General features: G+C 43.4%; 1 protein-coding gene across 1 annotated transcript in view; it reads left to right on the top strand.

Moving 5' to 3' along the window:
* The first annotated feature begins 1,227 nt into the window (after positions 1–1,227).
* LOC145863047 (voltage-dependent R-type calcium channel subunit alpha-1E-like) overlaps positions 1,228–26,098 on the top strand; it is a 30,312-nt gene continuing 5,441 nt past the window's right edge. Inside the window, exons 1-3 of the mRNA XM_082968241.1 lie at positions 1,228–1,306; positions 1,712–1,870; positions 12,133–12,323. Coding sequence (XP_082824367.1) covers positions 1,228–1,306; positions 1,712–1,870; positions 12,133–12,323 — 429 coding nt within the window. The remainder of the gene's footprint in view (positions 1,307–1,711; positions 1,871–12,132; positions 12,324–26,098) is intronic.

Genomic DNA, 26,098 nt, shown 5'->3' on the forward strand with positions numbered 1-26,098 from the left:
GGCGCATCAAAGAAAGGATAACATTTACATGTTATAATGAGCTGCTTCACATCTGTTCCAGGTACTAGCTGATGTTTACTTAGAGCCTGTGGACTGCACCATTTATCCGGGGGGTAGAGAAAGACATCTAACAGGCAATTTTTTTTTCTGAGCATGCGAGCGGGAAAGTATGCTCATGTGAGAGAGGGAACGCCCACTTACACAGACAGGAACCTTGTCTCTCTCTCTTCCTCGTACAAGCTGCAGTCTTCATTTCCTAAATAGAATTTGTCAGTGCCTTCCTCCTACACAGTGCAGACAGAAATAGGACTTGTTTTGTCCTGCATTCACTGCCTGGTGTACCAGTGAAACCAGGTTGCTTGAACCCTAGAAGCGCCTTCCCCTCCCTGCTGCTCCTGAACCTTTTGAGTGGGTCACATCTGTAATGGCTGGTCTCATTGTACTCCAGTCTGATGAGAAAATATAACTAATGTGGTTAGCTGCACACATGTGACAGATGACTCAGATGATAAGACCCAGAGATGAAGTGCTAGGATAGCTGCCGAGTGTTAACTTTAAACAGAGTAGGAGCAGAATTACACCTATGGACCATTTCACTGAAATATTGATCTGTCAATCATGTTTCTTGAATCTTGACCAATGCTATTTCATTGTTTTTAAGATTCAAGTATTACTCATTCATACATTTTTAAGATATAGAAGCTAATAGCCTAATATCCTTGGCTCCTTAGTGGCGCAGCGGTCTAAGACACTACATCTCAATGAAATAGATGTCACTACAGTCCATGGTTCGAATCCAGGCTGTATCACATCTGGCTGTGATTGGGAGTCCTGTAGGGCGGTGCACAATTTGAGTTTAATTAGAGACAAGAAGACTGTGTAATGATGAAGTGTCATGTTTATCTGGGAAACTGATGTAATGAATACTACAAGTACTTTATCTAGACGAACCAGTGCCAATTCATTACCCCCCCACCCCCACCCCCACTATGGGATAGGTTCAGTCATGACAGGTCCTGGATCTACACACAGAAATGTATCATGCAATACCTGATCCAGACAAAGATAATGTTTCACATATTACATTCTCTTTGAAATATTAATGGGATATTAACGCTGTATAACTGATTTAATAATCATCTGTGTGTGTGTGTGTGTGTGTGTGTGTGCGTGCGCGCGCGCGTGCGTGTGCGTGCATGCAGGATTCTGGCCACAGCGGGAGCTCACATGAACATCCCAGTGGACCTGCGGACCCTGAGGGCCGTCCGTGTGCTCAGACCCCTCAAACTGGTCTCTGGAATCCCCAGTGAGTACACCACCAGATCACATGTACTGGATGGATGTCCATGGATCTGCTCTGTCTATATATACAGTATATATTTGGAATTCTGTACAGTATATCTATCTTTACTTGTTCTTCTGGCGATTGCAGTACCTCTGTCCAACCTTAATTTGGAGTCTGTAAAGTTCATCCCTAATGAGTTATTTTGTTGGCAGACCACAACAGAGTCAAACTGAAAACCACTCCTAAAATAAGGAACCGGGCAACAATGTCTTCGTGGAAGTGTTGTATTAGCCAAAGTGAGAGTGCTGACACTATCTGCTCTAAGTGGTTCCCACACTTCCCATCCATAATTGTTTGGAGCTGTGACTCATTGTTGGCACTGACGACACATGACGGTTGTCTCTCTATCTCTCTGTGTGTGACCAGGCCTGCAGATAGTCCTGAAATCCATCATGAAAGCCATGGTGCCGCTGCTCCAGATTGGCCTGTTGCTCTTCTTCGCCATTCTCATGTTTGCCATCATCGGCCTGGAGTTCTACAGCGGGAAGCTCCACAACACCTGTCTGCCCATGCCCAATATCCTAGGTAAGACAGAACATGCGTCCCAAATGGCCACCCTATTCCCTTTGTAGTGCACTACATTTTGACCAGGGAATATATAGGGACCATTTGGAACACTCTCAGACAGAGAGTGGGCTTTAGCGAGATCCCCTTATGTCTACAGTAATCCAGGGCACTCAATGTTCTGCATATCAATTTGGGTTGCTTCTGTAGCAGTTGGTGTCACTTTATATGAGGCTGAATCTGTTGTGTTCCATTTTTTTATACCTTTACTTTGCTTATAGCCTATGCTTGCATAATTAAACACTTAGCTTCATTGAATCTTTTTAAACACCTACATTAATATCGTGCTGAGGTGATCATTAACTCTGTTATATGTAAACATTTCGGGTACATCATCATAAACATTCTTCAAGCTGATCATTTCTCAGCAGGCTTATACTGCGTCTATACAATAAGCAGATTATTATTTTCTGCGAGGCATCCCTCAGCTGTAATGATAGGCCATACAAACGTCCTGTAATGGTTCACTGTTGTACTGAATGCTGGTCCGGCTGGTAATAGCTGGGTCATTCCACCAAATCGGTGCCTTGTTTTGGGAAGTGTAACTTCTGTCATAAACATTCTGTCATAAAGAGCACATGTTCAACTTCATTAAAAAAACTTTTTTCCCCCATCTCAAGAGGGTAAATAAAAAAATGACTTTAGTAATTGCCAATTAAGTGACAGATAAAGTAAGTGTTGACTGTAACAGTGTTGACTGTAACAGGGTTGACGATTTCTTCTTAAATCAGCCAAAAATCCCCTTATGACAGGGGGAATGGAAGCTTGTAGTACGCCACAGGGAGTGGCAATTGAATGCAAGCTTCACAACAAAATATGAAATTGTTAAAACATTTCTAGCCTGTCTGTGGGTAACAGGGTTGACGTGTTCTGCTCGACCCACTACGTTTTCCACCACAAAACACCAGAAAATGGCCAGAAAGAGTAGAACCAGCTCACCTGCTTTAACTCTATGATTTGACTAGTAGATGTTCAATGTTTCTCTAGATTTTTTTTTTTTTAAGGAATAGTCAAGATATTAAAAAGATAATTAAGTTCACATAACAGGGTTGACTTTAAAATGAGGGACATATGTAAATGAATCACTAATCATATGAAATTAATAATAATCTTCAGAAATGACTTTCTCTAAGCAACAAAATAGCTAGGGCTTTACAATGATGGTGGAACTTAAGTGGGTTAAAATCTTCCTAGAAGTGACACAGGGTTGACAGAGGGACATGTCACAATGCTGAATTTTGCACTTTAACAAGCCTTTATTCATATAAAAAAATGGATTTATTGAATTCTCCATGTGATCTATATTAAAGGGCAGTTCAATTAATATAACAGACTTTTAAAATTCAATATTGGTGCACAATTTCTACTTAAAATACACAAAAGGCACTCTTTTCTTGGAACGACCCAACTGTGTTACGCAACAGACCTGAAACACACAATACCATGCTTGGCTGCACCTGTAAGTGTAATCACAGCCACAATGACTGCCTATGTAATTAAACCCCACAATATAGCAGCTCAATACCTAGACTAATTATAAAGTCATATATGTTATTGCCTCGCTGCACGGATCACGTTATAGTTAAGTGGGTTACACAGTTCTATTTACAAAGATCTACATAAAGGGTTAACGCCTGAACGTAATTTGCTATTCAGGTAGTGTGGTCTTATAACAAGCTTACTGTGGGATATGTTCCTTCAGTTTTTCACATGACAGGGATTGAGTTGTCACAGATAGAGAAGATAATGAAATGAACTGTCCTCTCAAATGGGATTTTCGAATAGATTGTCCTCACCTGATGAATACATAAACTCATCTTTTGTTGAGGGTTCAATATCACTCATGGCTTGACTTGGTCACAAAATGTCCTCTGATGTTGACAGACTGTTTCAGTGGATTGCTACATTAAAGAGTTATATAATGCATTCTAGTATTCCTTTACTGCATTTCAAAGATATTAGATTTAATACAATATCTAACTGTATCTCAAAAAGAGTGCCACCAACTAGCGATGGATATAGGTACAATCGGCCTGGGCCTTTGGTTAGAAGGGTGAATGACCAGTAGGTACAATCGGCCTGGGCCCTTGGGTTAGAAGGGTGAATGACCAGTAGGAGACAGATGTACAAAACACACATGTATTACCACACAACAGGCAGACAGACAGACAGACAGACAGACAGACAGACAGACAGACAGACAGACAGACAGACAGACAGACAGACAGACAGACAGACAGACAGACAGACAGACAGACAGACAGACAGACAGACAGACAGACACACACACACACACACACACACACACACACACACACACACACACAGGAATATGAAGTGGATTGATGGACGAGGTGAAAGTGCTTGTGTTGTCATCCACACACTAACACATGGTTAGGAAGTCCAGGGTGGAGGATTTGTATTTTGTATTTATTATGGATCCCCATTAACTGTTGCCAAGGCAGCAGCTACTCTTCCTGTGGTCCTGCAAAATGAAGGCAGTTATACAATGTTAAAGATATGACAATACATTCATTACAGAATTCACAACACACTAAGTGTGAGCCCGCAGGCCCATACTCCACTACCACATATCTACAACACACAATCCATGTGTGCGTGTGTGTATAGTGCGTATGTTATCATCAAATCAAATGTATTTATATAGCCCTTCTTACATCAGCTGATATCTCAAAGTGCTGTACAGAAACCCAGCCTAAAACCTCAAACAGCAAGCAATGCAGGTGTAGAAGCACGGTGGCTAGGAAAAACTCCCTAGAAAGGACAAAACCTAGGAAGAAACCTAGAGAGGAACCAGGCTATGAGGGGTGGCCAGTCCACTTCTGGCTGTGCCGGGTGGAGATTATAACAGAACATGGCCAAGATGTTCATAAATGACCAGCATGATCAAATAATAATAATCACAGTAGTTGTCGAGGGTGCAACAGGTCAGCACCTCAGGAGTAAATGTCAGTTGGCTTTTCATAGCCGATCATTGAGAGTATCTCTACCGCTCCTGCTGTCTCTAGAGAGTTGAAAACAGCAGGTCTGGGACAGGTAGCAGGTCCGGTGAACAGGTCAGGGTTCCATAGCCGCAGGCAGAACAGTTGAAACTGGAGCAGCAGCACGGCCAGGTGGACTGGGGAGAGCAAGGAGTCATCATGCCATGTAGTTCTGAGGCATGGTCCTAGGGCTCAGGTCCTCCGAGAGAGAGAGAGAGAGAGAGAAAGAAAGAAAGAAAGAAAGAAAGAAAGAAAGAAAGAAAGAAAGAAAGAAAGAAAGAGAGAGAGAAAGAAAGAAAGAGAGAATTAGAGAGAGCATACTTAAATTCACACGGGACACCGGATAAGACAGGAGAAATGCTCCAGATATAACAGACTGACCCTAGCCCCCCGACACATAAACTACTGCAGCATAAATACTGGAAGCTGAGACAGGAGGGGTCAGGAGACACTGTGGCCCCATCCAATGATACCCCCGGACAGGGCCAAACAGGCAGGATATAACCCCACCCACTTTGCCAAAGCACAGCCCCCACACCACTAGAGGGATATCTTCAACCACCAACTTACCATCCTGAGACAAGGCCGAGTATAGCCCACAAAGATCTCCGCCACGGCACAACCCAAGGGGAGGCGCCCACCCAGACAGGAAGACCACGTCAGTGACTCAACCCACTCAAGTGACGCACCCCTCCTAGGAACGGCATGGAAGAGCACCAGTAAGCCAGTGACTCAGCCCCTGTAATAGGGTTAGAGGCAGAGAATCCCAGTGGAGAGAGGGGAACCGGCCAGGCAGAGACAGCAAGGGCGGGTCGTTGCTCCAGTGCCTTTCCGTTCTCCTTCACACTCCTGGGCCAGACTACACTCAATCATAGGACCTACTGAAGAGATGAGTCTTCAATAAAGACTTAAAGGTTGAGACAGAGTCTGCGTCTCTCACATGGGTAGGCAGACCATTCCATAAAAATGGAGCTCTATAGGAGAAAGCCCTGCCTCCAGCTGTTTGCTTAGAAATTCTAGGGACAATTAGGAGGCTTGCGTCTTGTGACCGTAGCGTACGTGTAGGTATGTACGGCAGGATCAAATCGGAAAGATAGGTAGGAGCAAGCCCATGTAATGCTTTGTAGGTTAGCAGTAAAACCTTGAAATCAGTCCTTGCCTTAACAGGAAGCTAGTGTAGGAAGGCTAGCACTGGAGTAATATGATCAAATTTTGGGGTTCTAGTCAGGATTCTAGCAGCAGTATATGTTATCATGTGTGTGTATGCATGTGTCTGTGCCTATGTTTGTGTTGCTTCACAGTCGCGCTGTTCCATAAGGTGTATTTCTATCCGTTTTTAAAATCTGATTCTACCGCTTGCATCAGTTACCTGATGTGGAATAGAGTTCCATGTAGTCATGGCTCTGTGTAGTACTGTGTGCCTCCCATAGTCTGTTCTGGACTTGGGGACTGTGAAGAGACCTCCGGTGGAATGTCTTGTGGGGTATGCATGGGTGTCTGAGCTGTGTGCTAGTTGTTTAAACAGACAGCTCAGTGCTTTCAACATATCAAAACCTCTCACAAATACAAGTAGTGATATTATTAATGTTTGCTCTCTGTGTACATCCAAGGGCCAGCCGTGCTGCCCTGTTCTGAGCCAACTGCAATTTTCCTAAGTCCCTCTTTGTGGCACCTGACCACACGACTGAACAGTAGTCCAGGTGCGACAAAACTAGAGCCTGTAGGACCTGCCTTGTTGATAGAACTGTTAAGAAGGTAGAGCAGCATTTTATTATGGACAGACTTCTCCCCAGCTTAACTACTATCATATCAATATGTTTTGACCATGACAGTTCACAATGCAGGGTTACTCCAAGCAGTTTAGTCATCTCAACTTTCTCAATTTCCACCTGATTTATTACAAGATTTCGTTCAGGTTTTGGGTTAAGTGAAAGAATTGTACCAAATACAATGCTTTTAGTTTTAGAAATATTTAGAACTAACTTATTCCTTGCCACCCATTCTGAAACTAACTGCAGCTCTTTTTTAAGTGTTGCAGTCATTTCAGTTGCTATAGTAGCTGACGTTTATAGTGTTAAGTAATCCGCATACATTAACACTGGCTTTACTAAAATCCAGTGGCATGTCATTAGTAAAGATTGAACAAAGTAAGGGGCCTAGACAACTGCCCTGGGGAATTCCTGTTTCTACCTGGATTATGTTGGAGAGGCTTCCATTAAAGAACACCCTCTGTGTTCTGTTAGACAGGTAACTCTTTATCCACAATATAGCAGGGGGTGTAAAGGCATAACACATAAGTTTTTCCAGCAGCAGATTATGATCGATAATGCCAAAAGCCGCACTGAAGTCTAACAAAACAGCCCCCACAATCTTTTTTGATCATCAATTTCTCTCAGCCAATCATCAGTAATTTGTGTAAGTGCTGTGCATGTTGAATGTCCTTCCCTATAAGCGTGCTGAAAGTCTGTCCAAAACTTTACTAAGGGTTGGTAACAGGCTGATTGGTCGGCTATTTGAGCCAGTAAAGGGGGCTTTACTATTCTTGGGTAGCAGAATGACTTTTGCTTCCCTCCAGACCTGAGGTCACACACTTTCTAGTAGGGTTAAATTGAAGATATGGCAAGTCCATCGCTCAGCACATATCAAAGCTACAGGCTAAGGTTAACCTCTTGGGGCACCCGTGGTGCACTCCATCAACAGCAGGTGCATTTCAAGAGCGGCAAATTTGAATCCAAATAAATGTCAAAATTCAAATTTTTCAAAAATACAACTATGTTACACCATTTGAAAGATAAACATCTCCTTAATCTAACCACGTTTTACGATTTCAAAAAGGTTTTACGGCGAAAGCATAAATTTAGAGTATGTTAGGACAGTACATTTACAAGAGTTGTGTGTAATGTTTTGTCAAGTCAAAGACAGGGTCACCAAAACCATAAAACCAGCTAAAATGATGCACTAACCTTTTACAATCTCCATCAGATGACACTCCTAGGACATTATGTTAGACAATGCATGCATTTTTAGTTCTATCAAGTTCATATTTATATACAAAAACAGCGTTTTACTATGGCATTGATGTTGAGGAAATCGTTTCCCTCCAATAACCGGCAGTCAAGTCAGCGTCAGAAATTAAATAATTAAAATTAGAAAACATTGGTAAAATATTATATTGTCATTTAAAGAATTATAGATTTACATCTCTTGAACGCAATCAACTTGCCAGATTTAAAAATAACCTTACTGGGAAATCACACTTTGCAATAATCTGAGCACTGCGCCCAGAAAAATACGCGTTGCGATACAGACTAGACGTCATGTTGGGGAGATCTAAAATCGAAAATACTATGTAAATAATCCATTACCTTTGATTCTCTTCATCAGATGTCACTTCCAGGTATCACAGGTCCATAACGAATGTAGTTTTGTTCAAAAAAGCTCATCATTTATGTCCAAAAATCTCCGTCTCGTTAGCACATGATGTAAGCCAGCCGGACATCTCGTCATGAACGAGGTGAAAAAATATATTTCCGTTCGTTCAAACATGTCAAACGTTGTATAGCATAAATCATTAGGGCCTTTTTTAACCAGAACATGAATAATATTCAAGGTGGACGAATGCATACTCTTTTATAACGTATTGGAACGAGGGTACCCAACATGAACTAGCGCGCCAGGTGTCTAATGGGACATCACCGTTCCATGGCTCTTGTTCGGTCAGATCTCCCTCAGAAGACTCAAAACACTTTGTAAAGGCTGGTGACATCTAGTGGAAGCAATAGGAAGTGCCAAAATATTCCTAAACCCCTGTGTTTTTCAATGGGATAGGTTTAAAGTCAATACAACACATCAGGTATCCACTTCCTGTCAGAAAATGTCTCAGGGTTTTGCCTGCCAAATGAGTTCTGTTATACTCACAGACACCATTCAAACAGTTTTGGAAACTTTTGAGTGTTTTCTATCCATATATAATAAGTATATGCATATTCTAGTTACTGGGTAGGATTAGTAACCAGATTAAATCGGGTACATTTTTTTTATCCAGACGTGCAAATGCTGCCCCCTAGACCCAACAGGTTAAATCTTCTATCGTAAGGTTTCTTCTATCGTAATCACTCCTCTTTCACTCCAGCTGCCAAACTAACCCTGATTCAGATGACCATCCTACCCATGCTAGATTATGGAGACGTGATTTATAGATTGACAGGTAAGGGTGCTCTCAAGCGGCTAGATGTTCTTTACCATTCGGCCATCAGATTTGCCACCAATGCTCCTTATAGGACGCATCACTGCACTCTATACTCCTCTGTAAACTGGTCATCTCTGTATACCCGTCACAAGACCCACTGGTTGTTGCTTATTTATAAAACCCTCTTAGGCCTCACTCCCCCCTATCTGAGATATCTACTGCTGCCCTCATCCTCCACATACAACACCCGTTCTGCCAGTCACATTCTGTTAATGGTCCCCAAAACACCCACATCCCTGGATCGCTCCTCTTTTCAGTTCGCTGCAGCTAGCGACTGGAACGAGATGCAACAAACATGTAGTGTTGTGGTGTCTCTCTTGCCGTGATGTGTGTTTTGTCCTACTTTTTATTTTTTATTTTTAATCCCAGCCCCCGTCCCCGCAGGAGGCCTTTTGCCTTTTGGTAGGCCGTCATTGTAAATAAGAATTGGTTCTTAACTGACTTGCCAAGTTAAATAAAGGTTAAATAAAATAAATTAAAAAAATAAAAAATAGGTGTGGCAATATTGTCCGCTATTATCCTCAGTAATTTTCCATCCAGACCCCGGTGGCTTGTCATTGCTGATAGACAACAATACTTTTTTCACCTCTTCCACACTCACTTTACGGAATTCAAAATTACAATTCTTGTCTTTCATAATTTGGTCAGATATACTTGGATGTGTAGTGTCAGCATTTGTTGCTGGCATGCCATGCCTAAGTTTTCTAATCTTGCCAATGAAAAAATCATTAAAGTACTTCGCAAAGCGGTCGGTTTTGTAATGAATGAGCAATCTGATTCAATGAATGAGGGAGCTGAGTTGGCCTTTTTTCCCAAAATTTCATTGATGGCGCTCAAAAGCTTTTTACTATGTGTAATTTTACTTTATGTCATTTATCTTTGTTTCATAGTGTAGTTTCTTCTTTTTATTCAGTTTAGTCACATGATTTCTCAATTTGTGGTGCGTTTTCCAATCGGTTGTGCAGCCAGACTTATTTGCCATTCCTTTTGCCTCATCCCTCTCAATCATAAAATGTTTCAATTCCTCATCAATCCACAGGGATGTAACAGTTGTTAGTCATTTTCTTAATGGGTGCATGCTTATTAGTAACTGGGATAAGCAATTTCATAAATGTGTCAAGTGCAACGTCTGTTTGCTCCTCATTACCCACCACGGACCAACAAATATTCTTTACATCAACAACATAGGAATCACTACAAAACCTATTATATTATCTCTTATACACTATATTAGGCCCTAGATATGGCTACTATATTGTGATCACTACATCCGATGGATCTGGATACTGCTTTCAAGCACATTTCTGCAGCATTAGTAAAGATGTGATCAATACGTGTTGATGATTTCATTCCTGTGCTGTTTGTAACTACCATGGTTGGTTGACTGATAACCTGAACCAGGTTGCAGGTACTGGTTACAGTTTGAAGCTTTTTCTTGAGTGGGTAGCTTGATGAAAGCCAGTCAATATTTAAATCACCCAGAAAATATACCTCTCTGTTTATATCACATACATTATCAAGTATTTCACACATATTATCCAGATACTGACTGATAGCACTTGGTGGTCTATAGCAGCTTCCCACAATAATGGGCTTTAGGTGAGACAGATAAACCTGTACCATATTACTTCAACAGTATTTAACATGATATCCTCGCTAATCTTTACAGGAATGTGGTTCTGAATATAAACAGCAACACCTCCACTACTGGCATTTCTGTCTTTTCTGTAAATGTTATAACCTTGTATTGCTACAGCTGTATCATCAAATGTATTGTCTAAGTGAGTTTCAGAGATAGTCAGAATATGAATGTCATCTGTTACTAGCAAGTTATTCATTTCATGAACCTTGTTTCTTAAGCTACATATGTTAATGTGGGCTATTTTGAGGACTTTTCTGGGATGCCTGCTTGTTTTCATTGCTTTACTGGGAAGCTTAGCAGAAGTAGATATTCTCATGTTATTTATGTTAGTGCAGGGTAAGCTGCCCACAGTGGACTTCCTACTAGGGCACACAGCCTCAGTGCTAACATCATGAATCTGGTGCATACAGTAGACACATGATTGCTGCATACAATAGCTGTAGGATCAGCAGAAGCATTCAGAACGAAATAAATTAGGTTACTTACATTGTGTCTACCAACGCCCCTAGTATAATGTACATTTGCTAAAGCATTATGATGACTCCGTGACACAATGTTAGGGATTAACTGAGCTGGGCTTGGGTCATTGGTCAGGAAATATCCAGTATGAGTGGAGTTATGGTGGTGAGTTCTTGTGATCTGTCTCTCTGCACCTCTGTGTCCAACTAAAGCACATACTATGTTGGGGGTTTGAGATCCCCACCAGGTACAGCCTGTGATTGGCTGACTAAGTCACATGACTCTAGCCAGGGGAGAGTGTTCTGGAATCAAATCAAAAGTTTATTGGTTGCGTAAACAGATTTGCAGATTTTATCGCTGGTGCAGTGAAATGCTTGTGTTTCTAGCTCTAATAGTGCAGCTGTAGTGTAATGTTTCAGATGATGTCATCATAAAGGTTATGTGGGGACCTCACTGTACAAGGGGGCCTTAGTTACCTGACTATTAGCTTTAGAGAGTCAATTTATTATAATCACACATTGCACAAGTCAAATAGCATATTAATAACGTCATCTTTCAGGAAAGGACTTTTACACAGAGAGTTGCTATTGCTGCTCACTTCATTGATTGAGTCATGCATTACACTATAATCATCCTATTGTAGCACTTATTCATGCATCTCCAGTAGATGCGAGTCATTTCTCACAAGTGAGACATTTCTATAAAGTCATCCCATCTCTCATTGGAAAAACACGATTAGTTAGATTGATTTCTGGTTTGCATCCTTTTGTTAAATCTCCAGCCTAGCCTGCGGAGCATTTAATGGACTCTGACTCAATATGGTCATTATGAACCAGTTGAGGAAGTTCATTCTCTCTTGTCCCCCTGTCAGAGAATGAGACGGTGGACAAGTCTGAGTCAGAGTTCCCGTGTGGGGTAAGGAAGTGCCCTGACAAGTACACCTGCCATGACACCTGGATCGGCCCCAACGACGGCATCACCCAGTTTGACAACATCCTGTTTGCTGTGCTCACTGTCTTCCAGTGCATCACCATGGAGGGCTGGACCACCGTGCTCTACAACGTGAGTCACATCTATTTCTCTCTAACCATGGCCTGTCCTCTGACTGGGGAAAATAGGCCTATTATTTGACCTGGTTATGTCATCCTTTGATACAATGGTTTGATTTTGCCTTTGCTTGGTTGAATTGAATAAACCCTTTGCGTCATTGGGGACACAGACATTGTTGTACCTCTCCTTACCCTAGACACCTATTTTTACCAGTCATTACTTAAAACCTCTATGGGCTAGGTGGGACGCAGGCGTCCCACCCGTGGTGCACTCCATCAACAGCAGGTGCATTTCAAGAGCGGCAAATTTGAATCCAAATAAATGTCAAAATTCAAATTTTTCAAACATACAACTATTTTACACCCTTTGAAAGATAAACATCTCCTTAATCTAACCACGTTTTACGATTTCAAAAAGGTTTTACGGCGAAAGCATAAATTTAGAGTATGTTAGGACAGTACATTTACAAGAGTTGTGTGTAATGTTTTGTCAATTCAAAGACAGGGTCACCAAAACCATAAAACCAGCTAAAATGATGCACTAACCTTTTACAATCTCCATCAGATGACACTCCTAGGACATTATGTTAGACAATGCATGCATTTTTAGTTCTATCAAGTTCATATTTATATCCAAAAACAGCGTTTTACTATGGCATTGATGTTGAGGAAATCGTTTCCCTCCAATAACCGGCAGTCAAGTCAACACCACAAATTAAATAATTAAAATTAGAAAACATTGGTCAAATATTATATTGTCATTTAAAGAATTATAGATTTACATCTCTTGAACGCAATCAACTTGCCAGATTTAAAAATAACCTTACTGGGAAATCACACTTTGCAATAATCTGAGCACTGCGCCCAGAAAAATACGCGTTGCGATACAGACTAGTCGTCATGTTGGGGAGATCTAAAATCGAAAATACTATGTAAATAATCCATTACCTTTGATTCTCTTCATCAGATGTCACTTCCAGGTATCACAGGTCCATAACGAATGTAGTTTTGTTCAAAAAAGCTCATCATTTATGTCCAAAAATCTCCGTCTTGTTAGCACATGATCTAAGCCCGCCGGACTTCACTTCATGAACGAGGGGAAAAAATATATTTATGTTCGTTCAAACATGTCAAACGTTGTATAGCATAAATCATTAGGGCCTTTTTTAACCAGAACATGAATAATATTCAAGGTGGACGAATGCATTCTCTTTTATAACGTATTGGAACGAGGGTACCCAACATGAACTCGCGCGCCAGGTGTCTAATGGGACATCATCGTTCCATGGCTCTTGTTCGGTCAGATCTCCCTCCAGAAGACTCAAAACACTTTGTAAAGGCTGGTGACATCTAGTGGAAGCAATAGGAAGTGCCAAAATATTCCTCAGCCCCTGTGTTTTTCAATGGCATAGGTTTAAAGGTAATACAACACATCAGGTATCCACTTCCTGTCAGAAAATGTCTCAGGGTTTTGCCTGCCAAATGAGTTCTGTTATACTCACAGACACCATTCAAACAGTTTTAGAAACTTTAGAGTGTTTTCTATCCATATATAATAAGTATATGCATATTCTAGTTACTGGGTAGGATTAGTAACCAGATTAAATCAGGTACATTTTTTTTATCCAGCCGTGCAAATACTGCCCCCTAGCCCTAACAGGTTAAACTGTCTGATATTTGCTGTGGGACGCACTCAAACATCCTTTTACAGCTGCTTCCCTGTTCTGTGTTTATGAACCCAATTGATTACACACTGTACTTGAGGAATCAAATGAATGAAGCATGACATATCGATACACACACACACAGCATATAGAGTAGGAGTGTGTCTGTGCCAAGAGAGTAGGGTAATTAAGTGCAGTGAATGGGCTGCAAAGTGAGATCAGGTCAATTATACTCTTAATCTCCCAGTCACCTGCCTCCACTGCCTCACTACTACCCTCTTCCCACTGACCCTCCTTATTTAATCACACTCAATTACATCCTAAACACATGGACATGATTTGGCTGAGCTGGGATGTTGCTGGCAGACATTTTAAGCTGCTACTATTCTTCGAGTTATCAGTTGCACTCTTTATGCCAGATTGGATGCATTCAGACTGAGAACAATAATCTGTGAATTATCATCAGGACAATAGTGAAATGGTGATAGCATTCAGAAAATAATTTTAAGTGTGTTGGGAGATACAGTACGCTGAGTGTACAAAACATTAGGAACACCTGCTCTTTCCATGACCTAGACTGACCTGGTGAAACCAGTTAAAAGCTATGATCCCTTATTAATGTCATTTGTTAAATCCTCTTCAATCAATATACATGAAGCGGAGGTGACAGGTTAAATTATTATTTGTAAGTCTTGAGACAATTGAGACATGGATTGTGTATGTCTGCCATTCAAAGTGTGAATGGGCAAGACAAAATATTTAACTGCCTTTGAACGTGGTATGGTAGTAGGTGCAAGGCACACTAGTTTGTGTCAAGAACTTTAACGCTGCTGGGTTTTTCACGCTCAACCGTTTCCCGTGTGTATCAAGAATGGTCCACCACCCAAAGGAAACCCTGCCAACTTGACACAACTGTGGGAAGTATTGGATTCAACATGGGCCAGCATCCCTATGGAATGCTTTCATCACCTTGTAGAGTCCATGCCCTGACAAATTGAGGCTGTTCTGAGGGCAAAACGGGTTGCAACTCCATAGTAGCAAGGTGTTCCTAATGTTTTGTACACTCAATGTACATTATATGTCACGCCCTGACCTGAGAGAGACGGTTTATTTCTCTATGTTGTTAGGTCAGGGTGTGGGGTGGGCATTCTATGGTTTATATTTCTATGTTTTGGCCAGGTATGGTTTCCAATCAGAGGCAACTGCCTATCGTTGTCTCTGATTGGGAACCATACTTAGGCAGCCCTTTTCCCTCCTTGAGTTGTGGGATCTTATTTTTGTTTTCTGTTTTACCTGACAGAACTGTGCGCTTTCGTTTCCATTGTTTATTATTTTGTTTTAAGTGTTCTGAGTAAAAATAAATATCAAGATGAACACTTACCACGCTGCACCTTGGTCCCCTCATTGCGACGGTCGTTACATTATACTGAGTGCAAATTATTTTGACTGAATCATCTGGAATTTCTGCTCCATGCAGCGGATGATTTCCGATTAGATTCGTGGAAGCTAGTATGAGACTTTCATTCCATTCTGCTTTTCTCTCTCAGATTATGCAAGCAACATGAAATTACTGAGATGATGTTGTTGACACTACAGAATATTGGGATGATTCTTGCATGTCTGATTGTTGCTTCACAACTTTTGATTTCCAATTCATTACACATTCTCTTGGGAATCTCCCTGATCTGAGGGATAAGAATACTATCCTATATACTGTTACTCTCCCCACCTGCTGCTGCCAGTTGTTCATATTACAGTATACAAAGCATAACACTGCCTCAATATTATACTGTACCTCGATTCATTAAATACAACATGTAAAGGGGCCAGTGGCTAGACTGGGAGGAGCAGTTGTATTAGCGTATCAAGGACCAGGTTAAGAGTTTACTCCTCCTGTTCTCCATACATACATCACATTCTGTTTGAGTGAGATGATGTCACCAAGCATTTTCCTCAGCACATCCCAGTACCAAACTACCAATACTGTACCTGGCTGGTGTTATGTTGCAGAAGGCAGTGTCTATTTCAGGAGGAGCGCAGACATATGGTGTAGTAATTCCCTGATCTGATCATGTGCCTGCCCAACTCAAACAAACTCAATCATGTTACCCTCTACCTCCCTCGGCCAGCTGAATCAATTGTCGTCATTAATGCCTCTTCCCCCACCTCATGCTAATATCACAGTGGAGTAGTTGTCACTGTGAATGTGAAAGGCAGCCTATTGAAACCTCTGATGCTCGTTAATGATGGTGATGCAAAACAATATAATAAAACTTCCAATCCATTCATGCCTAGGGCTATTAGTAACTGGACATCAGCAGGTGCCAATGTATGGTGAATACCTTCATTTAGAAATAAAAAAACACAACTATGTTGATAGTATAAACTAAAACTGTAACATTTTAAACAAGATAGCAAGAGCATTTTGTCAGCTTGTTCCTCATGATTTTCCTTTCAGAGCCAGAATCAATTAGCTGCCAATCCACGACTGTTGAAGTCCCCTGGCCTTGTGTTGGCAAAAGGACTCCGTTGCGGACACAAGGACATCATTTTATCAAAATGCTAATTTGATAATGAAAGTGCCTGGGGGTTTACTACACCGGAGAGCTTGCTTGCCATAGGCTATAGCTAGACAACCTCTGGAAACCACTGATCTCACCAGGGGAATCATGCAGTTACAATCATAGATACCCTGGGATTGAGATTCACAGAAATGTTACCTTAACACATCTTCAGTAAGGTAGTGGAAAATACATTTCATTGATTTTAATTAAAGATGTACTTTTCACTGCTTGACTACCAGTGTAGCACAGTTTATGGTTGGCCTACCCACAGAGCATAGATGCCAGGCCATACTTTCTGCTCGCTGCTTTCATGGTTCTTTATTTCACTTGTTGGAAGCAGATTTAGTGCTGCCTTGATTGTATTATGTTGACTTACATTATGGTGAATGGAATTTATTATGGAGTGAAGAAAAACAGTGGAAGGAGAGAATGTGAGTGCTCTGGTTAAAAGGGCCCGCAGACTTTCTCTAATACTGTTTGCTGTTTCATATTCCTTTCTACAGGAACACACACCGTATGCACGTACTGTACACAGACACACACACTCAGTCAAACATACACGTGTACACAGACTCTTACTAATTCAGTAAGTCACTCACAAACAAACCATGCCACCCACTTCATTGCGTTCTGCTAAAACAAATTTGAGTACACATGCTTCTCTTTTCTATTGTTTTCATTGCCTTCTCTGATACAGAATCCAGTTACTGCCGTACCTGATCCACTCTCCCCTCTCATGTTGGCCCAGAGCTAATCAATACTATTTCTCTCTGTCTCTTATTGAACACAGATTAACTTGGTTTTCAGGTTCAGATTTTCCAGTATCTACACTATAGTCCTATATTGTGTTCCCGAAGTTCAGATTCAAATTACATTACGGTTTTTGACGAATCATGGACAAGGGAACATGTCACATGGCGGTAGAGAACAGAATAGGCTCCCTGGCCTCAGTAAGTAATAGAGAGATGTGTGTAACTGTGAGACTGGGGATGTGTGTTTGAACTCTGTTTCCTTCCTGTAGTCAGTCAGCTAGGCTTTGCCTAGCTCATGACTGTGGTACATCCTAATAGCTTGTTAAAAACTACCACTGTCTGAACGCTGCTATCTGACAAAGCCCTGAGCTCCCCAAGGTGTAGCAGCACGTAGACAAGGTGGACCACAGGTCAATGGAACAAAAGTCAGTATGTTTTACGCTGGCTTGAGTCAAGAGCTAGTCATAACCATGTTGACTTGTAAGCAATTGCTTGGGATCTTGGTAAAACCACCTTTAGATCATAATGAATAGAAGGGCAGGTTTCTTGTTTTTCACCACATACATGAATAGCGCCAGTAATTGAGAGAGCTGTTGGAGATGAGGAATGTTGACACCTGCAGCAACACCTCTGTCCTCTGGCACTCAGGGTGTGTGGAGGGTCTCTGTACTGTAGCCCACACTGTTCACATCTCCATAGGTAGCTCTGCACTGCCTCAACACCCGCCACAGGTTCCTTTCCCACGGCGTCCCATTCTTACTAATGGATAAATAATCTCTGACTGTAGGAAGGAACAGAGCCAGAGACATGCATGTCCATATAGGGCTAAATCCTGTCTTGAGAAAGGACTGTATAAATCATGCATTGTTGATGATGTCAAAACTTGATTTACACTCATAAATCTCAGGTGTGGAACAACAATGTGGGGCTCCATTTATTGGGTTGGGACAGTGCCGTCAGAAAGTATTCAAACCCCTTGACTTTTTCCACATTTTGTTGTGTTACAAAGTGGGATTCAAATTGATTTAATTATAATTTTTTGTAAACGATCTACACAAAATACTCTGTAATGTCAAAGTGGAAGAAAAAACTATTTTAAAACGTTTAGGAAAAATTAAACACTAATATATCTTGATTAGATAAGTATTCAACCCTGAGTCAATACATGTTAGAATCACCTTTGGCAGTGATTACTGGGTAAGTATTTCTGGGTAAGTCTCTAAGTGCTTTGCACATTTATTTCTTTATTTCTTTATTCTTCAAGCTCTGTCAAGTTAGTTGTTGATCATTGCTAGACAGCCATTTTCAAGTCTTGCCATATATTTCAAAGCTGATTTAAGTCCAAACTGTAACTAGGTCACTCTGGAACATTCAATTTCGTCTTGGTAAACCACTCCAGTGTATTTTTCAAATCAAATAAAATTTTATTTGACACGTGCCGAATACAACGGGTATTACATTACAGTGAAATGCTTAGTTACAAGCCCTTAATCAACAAGGCAGTTTTAAGAAAATACCTACTAAACAAAAATAAAAATAAATAAAAGTAACAAATAATTAATGAGCAGCATTAAAATAACAATAGCGAGTCTATATACAGGGGTAGCGGTACAGAGTCAATGTGCAGGGGCACCGGTTAGTCGAGGTAATTGAGGTAATATGTACATGTAGGAAGAGTTAAAGTGACTATGCATAGATAATAACAGAGAGTAGCAGCAGCGTGGGAGGGGGGGGGGGCAATGCAAATATTCTGGGTAGACATTTGAATAGATGTTCAGGAGTCTAATGGCTTGGGGGTAGAAGCTGTTTAGAAGCCTCTTGGACCTGGACTTGGTACTCCGGTACCGCTTGCCGTGCGGTAGCAGAGAGAACAGTTTATGACTAGGGTGACTGGAGTTTTTGACAATTTTTAGGGCCTCATCGGCAACTTGATGATGGTGTTGGAGTCATGCCTGGCCATGCAGTCATGAGTGAACAGGGAGTACTGGAGGGGACTGAGCACTCACCCCTGAGGGGCCCCATGTTGAGGATCAGCGTGGTGGATATGTTGTCACCTACCCTTACCACCTGGGGCGACGCATCAGGAAGTCCAGGATCCAGTTGCAGAGGGAGGTGTTGAGTCCCAGGATCCTTAGCTTAGTGATGAGCTTTGGGGGCACTATGGTGTTGAACACTGAGCTGTTGTCAATGAATAGCATTCTCACATAGGTGTTCCTTTTGTCCAGGTGTCAAAGGGCAGTGTGGAGTGCAATAGAGATTGTATCATGTGGATATGTTGGGGGCGGTATGCAAATTGGAGTGGGTCTAGGGTTTCTGGGATAATGGTGTTGTGAGCCATGACCAGCCTTTCAAAGCACTTCATGGCTTCAGACGTGAGTGCTACGGGTCGGTAGTCATTTAGGCAGATTACCTTAGTGTTCTTGGGCACAAGAACTATGGTGTACTGCTTGAAACATGTTGGTATTACAGACTCAGACAGGGACAGGTTGAAAATGTCAGTGAAGACACTTGCCAGTTGGTCAGCGCATGCTCGGAGTACACGTCCTGGTAATCTGTCTGGCCCTGCAGTCTTGTGAATGTTGACCTTGTGAATGTTGACCTCACATCGGCTGCGGAGAGCGTGATTACACAGTCGTCCAGAACAGCTGATGCTCTCATACATGTTTCAGTGTTACTTGCCTCGAAGCGAGCATAGAAGTAATTTAGCTCGTCTGGTAGGCTCGTGTCACTGGGCAGCTCTCGGCTCTGCTTCCCTTTGTAGTCTGTAATGGTTTGCAAGCCCTGCCACATCCGACGAGCATCGGAGCTGTGTAGTACGATTCGATCTTAGTCCTGAATTGACCCTTTGCCTGTTTGATGGTTCGTCGGAGGGCATAGCGGGATTACTAATAAGCTTCTGGGTTAGAGTCCTGCTCCTTGAAAGCGGCAGCTCTACCCTTTAGCTAAGCGCGGATGTTGCCTGTAAGCCATGGCTTCTGGTTGGTGTATGTACGTACAGTCACTGTGGGGACGACGTCATCAATGCACTTATTGATGAAGCCAGTGACTGATGTGGTGCCCTCGGAAGAATCCTGGAACATATTCCAGTCTGGGCTAGCAAAACATTCCTGTAATTTAGCATCTGCTTCATCTGACCACTGGTGCTTCCTGCTTTAATTTTTGCATTTTCCTGTTTGCTTATGGCGGTATACAGCTCATTGAGTGTTGTCTTAGTGCAAGCATCGGTCTGTTGTGGTATAAGAATATTTTGAGGATAAATACACAACACAGAGTTTGAGAGTTTGAGAGTTTGAGAGTTTGAGAGTTTGAGAGGATGAGAGGACGAGAGTACTAATAACTAAATATAGTACTAATGGTCAATAGGGAATTGTAAATCAGAGTTGGGTTTCAGTTCAACATCTGTTTAGAATCTGTGGAATGTCACTCCTGAACTCAGAACTACGTGTGCTATGTTCTGTACATTGAGTCGGGAGCAGAATACTTGTTATTTGGCCATTGGCCAGATGTACTGCAAGGACTTCTGATTGGTCAACCCCAGGCTAGGGTGGGGGGTTATAAATGGCATCCTGTTCCTTTGTTCGGTTGAGAAAAGCTGAGGACAGGGGAGACTAACATCTACAGTTGAAGTTGGAAGTTTACATACATCTTAGCCAAATACATTTAAACTCAGTTTTTCACAATTCCTGACATTTAATCCTAGTAAAAATTCCATGTCTGAGGTCAGTTAGGATCACCACTTTATTTTAAGAATGTGAAATGTCAGAATAATAGTAGAGAATGATCTATTTCAGCTTTTATTTCTTTCATCACATTCCCAGTGCATCATAAGTTTACATACACACAATTAGTATTTGGTAGCATTGCCTTTAAATTGTTTAACTTGGTCTGTGAGAAAGCATTTCAAAGATAAACAAAGAGCCCTGCAGGGGAGTAGAAGAGATAAGAGGCCAGTCAGACATACCTCTATAAATCAACTTGGGGGAATGGGCTTTTACTGCTGAGGCCTTAGAAAACACTGGAAACATTGTACCTCTTGCAAGTTTGTATAGCTGTGTATGCATGGGCTTGGTCTGAGGAGTAGCAGGTAATGACATCACAGGGGGTTGACTACAAGCATGATAAAAGCAACTTGGACTTTTTCTATGGGGCAGAACTCATGTTTGATCTTTGACTTCTGTCTACAGCTGTATTTTGATTAAAATTGTTATGATTTATAAGTGCACATTTTGAGTGTTCCTTATTTGATAATTAAATAAAACGGAGCACAGAAAAACGGAACCAACACAAGCCTCCCCCTTTTTCCTCCAAAAATAACGATGGTCATTATGGCCAAACAGTTATTTTTTGTTTCATCAGACCAGAGGACAGTCCTCCAAAAAGTAAGATCTTTGTCACCATGTGCAGCTGCAAACCATAGTTTGGCTTTTTATGGTGGTTTTGGAGCAGTGTCCTCTTCCTTGCTGAGCATCCTTTCAGGCCATGTCGATATAGGACTCGTTTTACTGTGGATATAGAAACTTTTGTACCTGTTTCCTCCAGCGTCTTCACAAGGTCCTTTGCTATTGTTCTGGGATTGATTTGCACTTTTCGCACCAAAGAACACTCATCTCTTGGGTGACAGAACGCGTCTCCTTCCTGAGTAGTATGACGGCTACGTGGTCCCATGGTGTTTATACTTGCGCACTATTGTTTGTACAGATGAATGTGGTACCTTCAGGCGTTTGGAAATTGCTCCCAAAGATGAACCAGACTTGTGGAGGTCTACTATTTTTTTCTGAGGTCTTGGCTGATTTCTTTTGATTTTCCCATGATGTCAAGCAAAGAGGCACTGAGTTTGAAGGTAGGCCTTGAAATACATCCACAGGTACACCTCCAATTGACTCAAATGATGTCAATTAGCCTATCAGAAGCTTCTAAAGCCATGACATCATTTTCAGGAATTTTCCAAGCTGTTTGAAGGCACAGTCAACTTAGTGTATGTAAACCTCTGACCCACTGGAATTGTGATACAGTGAGTAATAAGTGAAATAATCTGTCTGTAAACAATTATTGGAAAAATTGCTTGTGTCATGCCTAACCGTCCTAACCAACTTGCCAAAACGATAGTTTGCTAACAAGAAATTTGTGGAGTGGTTGGAAAAACTTGTTTCAATGACTCCAACCTAAGTGTATGTAAACTTCTGACTTCAACTGTACCTCTCTGTCACGTCCTGACCAGCAGATGGAGCTATTGTATTAGTTTTGGGGTCAGGACGTGGCAATTTTTGTGTGTGTGAATGTTTGTGTTGGTGATTGGGACTTCCAATTGAAGGCAGGTGTGTTGAGTTGCCTTTGATTGGAAGTCCTATATAGGTGTGTGTGTTTTTCTTTGGGGTTGTTGGCAGTTGTTTTTGCACTGCGTTTGTATAGCCTGTAAAACTGTTGCTGTTGTCATCTTTATTGTTTTGTCAGTGAATACTTTACTCTTTTGAAATTAAAACCATGAGTATCCACATACCCGCTGCGCCCTGGTCTTCTCTCCATGACAACTTCTGTGACAGAGCTACCCACCACCAAAGGACCAAGCAGCGGAGAAGAGGACAGAGGCAAGTGAAGGAGGAAAGTTGGAAGCAGCGCGCTCGGGAGGTGATGGATTCCTGGTCGCTGGAAATACTGGAGGAGAGGATTGACTGGACATGGGAGCAATTGCGGGTGCACTGCGACAACCTGCCTGGGAGGCAGGTAGAGCCCGAGAGGCAACCCCAATAAAAAAAATTGGGGGGGGCACAAGGGCTGTTTGGCGGGGCGAGATGGGAGACCCAGGCCAACTCCCCGTACCCTTTTTGGAAGAAAACACACTGGACAGGTCCCGTGCTTTGGGGTAGGTGCTGTGGTGAGGCCTGGCATTTTCAGGCCGGTAAGCGCAGTACCAGCGCCCCGCATGTGCCAGGGGAGTGTGAGCATCGAGCCTGAAGGGATGATGCCAACCCTGCGCTCAAGACCGCCAGTGCGCCTCTACGGTCCGGTGTTTCCCGCTAAACGCACTAGCATTGAGGTGCGTGTCTCCAGGCTGGCACGTCCAGTACCAGCCCCACGCATCAGGAGTCTAGTGCGTCAGCCCAGCCTCGCCAGTCAACAGTCACCAGAGCTGCCCGCCAGTCAAGAGTCACCAGAGCTGCCCGCCAGTCGTAAGTCACCAGAGCTGCCCGCCAGTCGTAAGTCGCCAGAGCTGCCCGCCAGTCAAGAGTCGCCAGAGCTGCCCGCCAGTCATAAGTCACCAGAGTTGCCCGCCAGTCGTAAGTCGCCAGAGCTGCCCGCCAGTCGTAAGTCGCCAGAGCTGCCCGCCAGTCGTAAGTCGCCAGAGCTGCCCGCCAGTCGTAAGTCTCCAGAGCTGCCCGCCAGTCGTAAGTCGCCAGAGCTGCCCGCCAGTCGTAAGTCGCCAGAGCTGCCCGCCAGTCGTAAGTCGCCAGAGCTGCCCGCCAGTCGTAAGTCGCCAGAGCCGCCCGCCAGTCAGGAGTCGTCAGAGCCGCCCGCCAGTCAGGAGTCGCCAGAGCCGCCCGCCAGTCAGGAGTCGCCAGAGCCGCCCGCCCGGAGATGCCAGAGTGGCCCGTCTGCCCGGAGATGCCAGAGTGGCCCGACTGCCCGGAGCCGCCAGGGTGGCCCGACTGCCCGGAGCCGCCAGGGTGGCCCGACTGCCCGGAGCCGCCAGGGTGGCCCGACTGCCCGGGTCTGCCAGAGTGGCCCGACTGCCCGGATCTGCCAGAGGCCCGCCTGTCCTCCGGCCCAGCCCGAATGGCCCGCCTGTCCTCCGGCCCAGCCCGAGTGGCCCGCCTGTCCTCCGGCCCAGCCCGAGTGGCCCTCCTGTCGTCCGGCCCAGCCCGAGTGGCCCTCCTGTCCTCCGGCCCAGCCCGAGTGGCCCTCCTGTCCTCCGGCCCAGCCCGAGTGGCCCTCCTGTCCTCCGGCCCAGCCCGAGTGGCCCTCCTGTCCTCCGGCCCAGCCCGAGTGGCCCTCCTGTCCTCCGGCCCAGCCCGAGTGGTCCGTCTGCCAGGGTCAGCCCGAGTGGCCCGTCTGCCCGGCGCAGCTAGCGGCGCCACCGAAGTGGGCGACGCCGAAGGTGGAGCGAGGTCCACGTCCTGCACCTGAGCCACCTCCAGGATAGGTGGGTTGGGGAGGGAGGGTGTAGCACAGTGCCGTCGTTGACGGCAGCCACCCTCCCTTCCCTCCCTTATTGTTTAGGGGTTATTGTTTAATGGGTTTTTGTTGGGGATTTTTTTGTTGTTGGTGTTTTCTGTTGGTAGGTGCATTCCGGGGTCTGCACCTTGAGGGGGGGGTACTGTCACGTCCTGACCAGCAGATGGAGCTATTGTATTAGTTTTGGGGTTATGACGTGGCAGTTTTTGTGTGTGTGAATGTTTGTGTTGGTGATTGGGACTTCCAATTGAAGGCAGGTGTGTTGAGTTGCCTTTGATTGGAAGTCCTATATAGGTGTGTGTGTTTTTCTTTGGGGTTGTGGGTAGTTGTTTTTGCACTGCGTTTGTATAGCCTGTAAAACTGTTGCTGTTGTCATCTTTATTGTTTTGTCAGTGAATACTTTACTCTTTTGAAATTAAAACCATGAGTATCCACATACCCGCTGCGCCTTGGTCTTCTCTCCATGACAACTTCTGTGACACTCTCAGCATATCTTGATTTGTCCTTCTCAAATAAACCTATTTTTCTCCCCCTGATTTGCTTTGGAGTTTGTGTAATTAACCTGTTATGGCTAGGGGGCAGTATTTTCACGGCTGGATAAAAAACGTACCCGATTTAATCTGGTTACTACTCCTGCCCAGTAACTAGAATATGCATATAATTATTGGCTTTGGATAGAAAACACTCCAAAGTTTCTAAAACTGTTTGAATGGTGTCTGTGAGTATAACAGAACTCAAATGGCAGGTCAAAACCTGAGAGATTCCTTTACAGGAAGTGGCCTGTCTGACCATTTCTTGAACTTCTTTGCCATCTCATTAAATTACAAAGGATCTCTGCTCTAACGTGACACTTCCTACGTCTTCCATAGGCTCTCAGAGCCCGGGAAAAAACAGAATGTCGTCATCCCAGCCCCAGGCTGAAACACATTATCGCCTTTGTCAAGTGGCCGATCAAGGGACTGTGGGCATAGGCGCGTGCCCTGGCCGCCCCCGTCTTTGTGATTTTTCCTCTGTTTGCCGAAAAGGAGATTCCCGGTCGGAATATTATCGCTTTTTTACGAGATAAATTGCATAAAAATTGATTTTAAACAGCGGTTGACATGCTTCGAAGTACGGTAATGGAATATTTAGAATTTTTTTGTCACGAATTGTGCCATGCGCGTGACCCTGATTTACCATTTCGGATAGTTTCTGGAACGCACGAACAAAACGCCGCTATTCGGATATAATGATGGATTATTTGGCTTCCAGTCGAAGCTCGCATCCGCTACAAGACCATGGTGCTTGCCTACGGAGCTGTGAGGGGAACGGCACCTCCGTACCTTCAGGCTCTGATCAGGCCCTACACCCAAACAAGGGCACTCCGTTCATCCACCTCTGGCTTGCTCGCCTCCCTACCTCTGAGGAAGCACAGTTCCCGCTCAGCCCAGTCAAAACTGTTCGCTGCTCTGGCACCCCAATGGTGGAACAAGCTCCCTCACGACGCCAGGACAGCGGAGTCAATCACCACCTTCCGGAGACACCTGAAACCCCACCTCTTCAAGGAATACCTGGGATAGGATAAAGTAATCCTTCTAACCCCCCCCTTAAAAGATTTAGATGCACTATTGTAAAGTGGTTGTTCCACTGGATATTATA

Source organism: Salmo salar, chromosome 23 (genome assembly GCF_965601325.2).
Source record: "Salmo salar chromosome 23, fSalSal1, whole genome shotgun sequence".
NCBI classification, from domain to species: Eukaryota; Metazoa; Chordata; class Actinopteri; order Salmoniformes; family Salmonidae; genus Salmo; species Salmo salar.